Source organism: Rhinopithecus bieti, unplaced genomic scaffold, assembly GCF_001698545.2.
Source record: "Rhinopithecus bieti isolate Rb0 unplaced genomic scaffold, ASM169854v2 scaffold_6717, whole genome shotgun sequence".
NCBI classification, from domain to species: domain Eukaryota; kingdom Metazoa; phylum Chordata; class Mammalia; order Primates; family Cercopithecidae; genus Rhinopithecus; species Rhinopithecus bieti.
Genome location: NW_016805334.1, coordinates 252,584 through 260,816, shown reverse-complemented (window position 1 = coordinate 260,816; position 8,233 = coordinate 252,584). Strand labels below are relative to the sequence as shown.

The 8,233-nt window shown below is 36.2% G+C and overlaps 1 protein-coding gene across 1 annotated transcript in view; it reads left to right on the top strand.

Annotated features, from left to right (window-relative positions):
• The window catches only part of ARID4A (AT-rich interaction domain 4A), a 76,063-nt gene extending 67,830 nt beyond the window's left edge, over nt 1-8,233 (top strand). Inside the window, 5 exon segments of the mRNA XM_017872203.1 lie at nt 47-127; nt 130-150; nt 547-753; nt 1,379-1,525; nt 6,392-8,233. Coding sequence (XP_017727692.1) covers nt 47-127; nt 130-150; nt 547-753; nt 1,379-1,525; nt 6,392-6,495 — 560 coding nt within the window. The 3' untranslated portion in view covers nt 6,496-8,233.

Sequence of the window (8,233 nt, the reverse complement as noted above, 5' to 3'; positions counted from 1 at the left end):
TTTTTTTTTTTTTTTTTTTCACGTTCCCTTTTTCACCTTATTTCAGGTCAGAAAAGACCAAGTGATGGCAATAGTGGATTAATGGCAAAAAAGCAAAAGCGTACCCCAAAGCGAACAAATGCTGCAGCCAAAATGAAAAGAATGGAACAGGTTGGTGTTTTCAATGCTAGCTTTAGTCTTACAGTGTTAGTATTTTTAGCAGTTTGTTGGCTTGTTTTAAACATAAATGGAGCAATGCTATATTGTTTTATAACTTTGCATTTTCATTTAACAGTATTATACTACATATTTTGCTATTTTTATTCTTATGAACTCTAGCTCATTCTTTTAACAACTTTAGGAAAGTATTAAAAGTTTATCATTTTAACCATTTCTCGTTGGTGAGCATTTAGGTTTTGTTTTTTTTTTAATACTGTTATAAACTTTATGCATTTGTGCACATATTTCTGTAGGATACCAAGAAATGTAATTGTTAGGTCTGTTGCATTTTGATATTTAAGAATTTTGTCATTTATAATCTGAGTTAATCTTTTTTATTATTTATAGGACAAAGCAGTGATAGTGAAGATCTTCCTGTCCTAGACAATTCAAGTAAATGTACCCCAGTAAAGCATCTTAATGTATCTAAGCCACAGAAACTTGCACGATCTCCTGCAAGAATATCCCCACACATCAAAGATGGAGAGAAAGATAAACACAGAGAAAAACATCCAAATTCATCCCCTAGGACATATAAATGGAGCTTTCAACTCAGTAAGAAGCTTATAGAAGACTTGATAGATGAATACTGTAAAGTGGAATATATCTTAAAATATCAACTTGGATTAATGTTAATAAAATAAGGAATAATGATTAACTATTTAGATATTCCAAATATTGCCCTAGCAATAATCACTACATGTTGTCTTAAGTATAAATCTGTGTCTTTTCATAAAATTAACTTGATAAATACTGACTTACAGGAAGGTCTCCATTAAGAAGACATGTATGATTTATATAAATCAGTGAAACTGAAGTGCCCTTTGTAGCACTAACTACTGTATAACTAGTAGTAGTGAAGAAAATGTCAATACAGGGAAACTATTCTGATAACTATAATTATAGATAGGTCAGGGTTGGTTTGTGTTGATGTTTTCTTATGTTTTTCTGATCATTTAAGTAATAAATGTTTAGTATAGAACATTTGGGATCTAAAAATAATTCTTAATCATGAATTTAATTCACATCTTCCCTGTTTACAATCTTTTTTAGCTTACTGTACTAGGTTTTAATAAACTAAAGCTTTTGTTGATTTATGAGTTAGATGTTTTATAGAACTGCCATCATTTTCTCAAAGAATTATTTTAAAATGCAAATTAACTTTTCCTCCCCCTTTTAGATGAATTAGATAATATGAACAGTACGGAGAGAATCTCATTTCTCCAAGAAAAACTACAGGAAATCAGAAAATATTACATGTCTTTGAAGTCTGAAGTTGCAACCATAGACAGGAGGAGAAAAAGATTAAAAAAGAAAGACAGGGAAGGTAATTTTATTATAATTTTTCTCCTCTTATGTTTCAAAACTATATCCTATCATTTTAGAAGATTTAAATTTGATACTCTTTGAATATAGCACACATTTATTAATTGCTGTTTTTAAATTCCTAGTGTTTTCTTTTGTTGAAATGAGTGGGTCAGCAACTGAGTTAATCAAAATGACACCCTTAAAAGGGAGTATGAACTGTCTTTCAAAATGTATGGTTGTACTAAATGTGATGGATTCTCAGGTAGAGCATACTCCTTCTGAAATTCACTCTTTGCTCAAACATTTATTGGCACCTATTAATAGGCACTGTATTTGTTATGGGGTTCACCAAAATGAATGAATCATAAGGCTTATTCTCAAGGAGATAATCTTGTTGGGATTAGAAATAATTCCCTAAACAACTAAAAGATAAGATAGTGCCGCCCAGCAACTTCAATGAGCATGTGCCGTGCGCCAGGCACTGCCAGGTGGTGGAAGTGCAGAAATGAATTAGACACAGACTTTCATCTCAGAGATCTTAACATCTAGTGGAACAGTGTGTGCCCTAAGAATGATATTAGCAAGTATAGGAGTTAGTGGAAGGAGAGGTTACTTTGGAGTAATCACAGAGAGGGAGTAGTGTCTGAGCTAGCCCTTCGGGGGTTATAGGATTAAATTCTAGTTAAACATGAACATGTCCATATACAGTCCATCCCCAAACCCTGTTAAAATAACAGTAAAGGAAATTAAGAGCCCTAAACTCAAAAGGACAAGAGAATGACCACAGCAGACAAGAAATGTCAACAGTATATCTTTTGGAAGCTGCATAACTGATGGACTACTATAACTGTCCTAGCAGATGAGATACTGCTGAAACTAAGCTTGCTTGTTCTCATAGTGAGACAAAACAACAAGAAGGAAGACAATTCCTTACCATGTAACCCCAGAAAAGCCCTCAGAAGGGATATGGGACAATGCTGAGAAATGGGATTGGTTGAAAATGGAAGGAGAAATTGGATCTCCTCTTCCCATCAGTGAAGCAAGTCTACCTCACCCCCAACTCAAGCAGAAAATAGATTAACTTAACAGAGAATGAGGAAATTAGTAGGCTTGTAGACTTGGGGGCACCAGCCACAGCTGAGGGTAATGATTAAGTGCTAAGCCAAAATAGTGGATGGAGTGAAAGTTTGCATACTGAATAGTTAGATTGCTGTGCCTCTTCGTTAGAAGAGGCCTAGTCCTCTTGGCTTCCTGAAAGCTGGTAGCTAAGCTTATGCTTATTCCTGGGAGGAGATTGGAAGATTCTTCTAAAGAAAATGACCAGCCCAAGAAAAATTACCTAATATTTGGATGTTCCTGAAACAAAAATCAAGATCCTTGACAATCACTGCATGTGCACTGTCCATATTTAAAAGCCCTGATGTTCATACACAGCTTTCAGTCAGCTTTTTAATGTTAAATATGGAAGCCACATGACCAGACATTTGAGGAAAACCCCTACATAAAGGCAGAAGCCAAAGTAAAAAAAGGAACTGGAAAAAAACAGATAATATACCATATTTAAAAAAAAAAAGCACTACTATCCTTAATAGTTAATCCAAGTTGAGTATCCTTTATTTGAAATGCTTGGGTCTAGAAGTGTTTGGGTTTTTTATTTTTTCAGATTTTGGGATATTTGTACATAATGAAATACCTTGGTGATGGGACCCAGGTCTAAACACAAAATTCATTTATGTTTCATAGACACTTTATACACATAACCTGAAGGTAATTTTATATAATACTTTAAATAATTTTGTGCATGAAACAAAGTTTGTGGTAAGTGCTTATGTGTGGAATTTTCCACTTGTGGCATCACATGGATGCTCAAAAGTTTCAGATTTTGGATTTTTGGATTAGGGATGTTCGATTTGCATCCAGAGGTAAAGGGAAAGATACTGCTACCTTGAAACAAAAGCATAGTAACTATTTTAAAAACTGGGAGAACAAGAAGGATATCTTTAAAATATGATAGCAGGAATTTAGAAAAATTAATAAGGCAGTGAAGCTGAAGAAATTCCACTAGAGGGTCAAAAAGACAGTAGGAGAGAAGAAACAACAGAAATATGGAAACTGGTGAGGAGCTCCAACTTCTGAACCATAGGATTTCAAGAAGGAGAGTTGAATAAACAAGAGGAAGTTGTCATCAGAGAAATAGTTTTAAAATTCTAGAACTGAAGGATGTGAGTTAGAAAATTGAAAGGACTCACTGTGCCCTCTATAAATAATGGGAGTGAAAATCACCAAAGCATATGAAATTTCAGAATCCTGTAGATAAAGAGTAGATTCTAGGCCTGGCACAGTGGCTCATGCCTGTAATCCCAGCATTTTGGGAGGCGGAGGCAGGTAGATCACTGGAGGCCGGGAGTTTAAGACCAACCTGGCCAACATGACAAAACCCCGTCTCTACTAAAACTGCAAAAGTCAGCCGGGCGTGGCTGCAGATGCCTGTAATCGCAGCCACTCAGGAGGCTGAAGCTTGAGAATCACTTGAACCCGGAAGCAGAGGCTGCTGTGAGCGCTGAGATCGCGCCAGTGCACTCCAGCCTGGGTGACAGAGTGAGACTCTGTCTCAAAAAAAACAAAAAGTAGATTAGAAAAATTTACCATATAAAGATACATATATAAAAAGAAATGGATCTTAGAACAGCATCAAGAGTCTTACATCTGATTTCTCAATGGTAGTACTAGACACTAGAAGCCAAGCTAAGAAGACATGGGATCTGGCAAACAAGGAATCCTATGTAGGAAAATAGAGAAGGAATATCTGAAGGTGATGGTGAATGGAAGCTGTAGGATGACCACTGCATAGCAGACTTAGAAAGCAACTATTCCAGGAGTAGGATGGAACAGGAGGTGAAAGCTCCAGAAGGGATGTCTCTTAAAAAACAAATAAAAGGTAAATTACCTGATAGAGTTGATCATGTTGAGAGAAGTTTTCTGCCTCTAGTAGAGATTTAGAGGATGACTTTGTGGTAGAGTGACCTGTCATGTGTGGTCTTGACCATTGTGCTCCAAGTCTAGCAGTTTTTAATTCCTACAAATAGGAACAGGGTGTAGCAAATGGAAAGAGATCAGACTTCTCATGTTCATCCTTTTCTTTTAAAAGCTGTAAATACCAAGATGTCTTTACAGAACTTTTGAATATCAAAAGAAGAAAAGAACAAATTAGCAAATTAAAATTTCTTCAGAGAACCCACCACTGCTCTGGGGTCAGTTTCCTAACGGTGACATACATTTCAGACAATTAAAAATTTTTTTTTTTTTTTTGAGACGGAGTTTTGCTCTTGTTGCCCAGGCTGGAGTGCAATGGCACGATCTTGGCTCACTGCAACCTCCGCCTCCCGGGTTCAAGCCATTCTCCTCCTGAGTAGCTGGGATTACAGGTGCCTGCTACCATGCCTGGCTAATTTTTGTATTTTTAGTAGAGACGGGGTTTCACCATGTTGACCAGGCTGGTCTCCAACTCCTGACCCCTAGTAATCCACCCACCTCGACCTTCCAAAGTGTTGGGATTACAGGCGTGAGCCACAACGCCCGGCCAAAAAGTTTTTTTATTACCATCTTTTTTTGGGGGGCAGGGGAACAGTCTGTCACCCAGACTGGAGTGCAGTGGCGTGATCACGGCTTGCTGCAGCCTCACACTCCTGGGCTCAAGCGACTCTACCACCTCAGCCTCCCAAGTTGCTGGTATCACAGGTGCCTGGGACCACTGTTGCCTGCCACCACACCCAGCTAACTTTTTAGTTTTTTTTGTAGAGACACATTCTCACTATGTGGTTCAGGCTGGTCTCGAACCCCTGTTCTAAAGCAATCTTCTTGCTTTGGCCTCCCAAAGTACTGAGATTATAGGCATGAGCCAACATGCCCAGCTTATTATAGTCTTTTCCCCATTTTTATTTGCTTAGGTTTTCATAATGAGTTATTAAACTGAAATTTGAGTGATTTCTGGCATATATATAAGAATTTGTTGCCTGGGCATGGGGCTCACGCTTATAATTCCAGCATTTAGGAGGCTGGGGCAGGAGGATGGCTTGAGCCCAGGAATTGGAGACCAGCCTGGGCAACATAGCAAAATCCCATCTTTACAAAAAATTAAAAATTTAGCTGGGTGCAGTGGCATGCACCCATAGTCTCAGCTACTTGGAAGGCTGATGTGGGAGTGTCGCTTGAGCCCTAGAGGTTGTAATGATACTTGAATAAACAAAAATTAAAACTTCAAATAAAATAGGAACAATCAGGGAAAGATTGGCAGAAGACAAGAGTTTTGCAAGGAAAGAGAAGATAAAAGCAAAGAACTTAAAAAGTGGCAAAACACCTAATGCTCAAAGTACTGATCCCTAATCTGTGTTATGTCCTCCTGGAGAAAATTACATTAAAACCATTTGAGGACTTTTTGCTTATCACACATTACTTCGTCCTGATCTCCATGATTCTGATACCTGTCAGAGGAAATCCTGAGTTAATTCTTTTATGGTCCTATGACCCACAGATAAAGCAGAAATTCCCTATGGTTCTATGTTTATCTCAGGTTGACCTTGTTTGTGATTGAGCTGAGTTCCTTCGGGGGATCTCCCAACTAGAGGTTTAAGAGTTTTTGTCTCTTTAATCTTTATATTTTATGATGTCTTTTTAAGTGTTGAGTAGTACCTAACTGACCAAAGACTAACTCCACTTAATTGAGCCAAACAAAATTTTTGCTGACAATTTGTTACTCCTTCATGTGACATATAAGAGGCCTGTGATTAAGGTGAATAATGTTAAGAATTTTATTTCTAATTTGCTGTTAGCTAGGTATCTTTGTGTAACAGTTTTTGGATCTAACATAGTTGTTTTGATTCCACAGTGTCTCATGCGGGAGCCTCCATGTCATCTGCTTCATCAGACACTGGAATGAGTCCCTCATCATCATCTCCCCCACAAAATGTACTTGCTGTAGAATGCAGGTGATAAACATTTTCTCTACCTTCCCAGCAGTTTGCTGCCATGGACATAAATCCCCAGACCCTGAATTACAACCACAGAAAGCACTCAACTGGTTTGACATTGCTAAGTATATCCTATATACTTTTCCAGGCTGGATTGTATCTATTCCCCTCTCTCTTTTTTTTTCTTGTTGCAAAAAATAAGCTGATTAATAAGTGAAGGTTAAGCAGCCTGCCATATTTGTCATAATTTTTCCTCTTTACTTTTTCTTTCGTTTGTTGTGATATAGAACAAAGGGCACTTAGCAAATTTGAATTTGTATAATAAAGTTTTCAGGTGTTATAGAAATCATAGACAAGCAAGTGCACATGATAAACATCAAAATATTACCCAGCTGAATAGTTACTGCTGCACTTTCACTAAGATGTATTTGAACACTTGGTGAGTAGGGGGTTTATGTTGTGTTTTTTTCATTATTTTTTTTTTTATTTTTGTGGAAGCACTTGCTATTTAGAACTGCCAAAGTATATGTTCAGCAGTGTGCCCAGGATTAAAGGTGTAAATGGGACAAAATAAATTGTGAAAGGAAGTGTAGTTGACTGAAAACTACAGTTGTAATAAGTCTTCCACTTTTATAGGATTTTGAGCACACAATTATGCAAATATTTTAATGTTTATTAATGTTTACAGTGGAATTGTGAATAAGTTTTCAGTGGACTATCTTATCCCTTGACAAAAATATTTTGTCTTTTTTCTATGTAATTTCAGAGTTTTTATTTTGTTACAAAAAGACAAAAATGAAATATATAACAACAATGAAGTTATTTAACAAGATTTCTAAAGCTGAAAATTTTGTGTAAAATAAGGTATTATCTTGCAACTTGTTAAATATATTTATTCAGACATTGGATGTTGTATTTTTATGTATTTTTTAAAATATTAATAAAATTGAAAAAAAGAAAATTCTAGGTTAATTCACTCTTTGGATGACAATAGCTCTCAGCTGTCCTTTTTACAGGAGGTTGCATCCTGCAGCCTTGCCTGTGTTAAAGGGAGTCTGTCTCAGTCCATCAAACAGTATAGAACTATAAATGGGCATCTGGATCATTAAAGTATGTCCTTGTTTAGAAACTTTGGCAGTCCTAGTATTTAAACTGTTTTGAGGATCAAATTTTTGGTTGCCCTTAAGATACTTTGTCACAGTTTTTATGTTTGCTATACTGCCGAATGAATTTATATCTCCCAAAGTTGAGATGCAACAACTAAGTAAAGCAACTATGTATGCTTTGTCTGTGAATTGTTCCACAGACTGATACATTTTGTAAATAATTCTTCCAAAATCATGTATTTAAAGCAGTTTTGCATATACATTATGTAAAAGGTGATTTTTTAAAAGCAATTTTAAATTCATGTTTGTACATTGAAAGGGGTTTTTTTTTAAAACCTCCTTTTCTGTGTTTAATATGCTGTAGAATAATAACCTAGATGCTCTAGACTGTATATCAGGATCTGATTTACAAGAAAAAGTCAGAGCTAAACACTAGTGATGGCATAGCATTACTGAAATCATTGTTTCTTAATTTCATTTTACCACATTGTGAACTTGTGATTCAGATTCCATTTTCTCAGAGAATTAAAAACAAAAAAAGTACTCTTGTAAAATGCACTTTTCTGTCTTTTCTTTGCAAAGCAGAAGTATTTCAATGTAAAATAAAAATGGAGCTCAGTGGGCAGTATTAATAAAGGCCATGTTTTAAACATA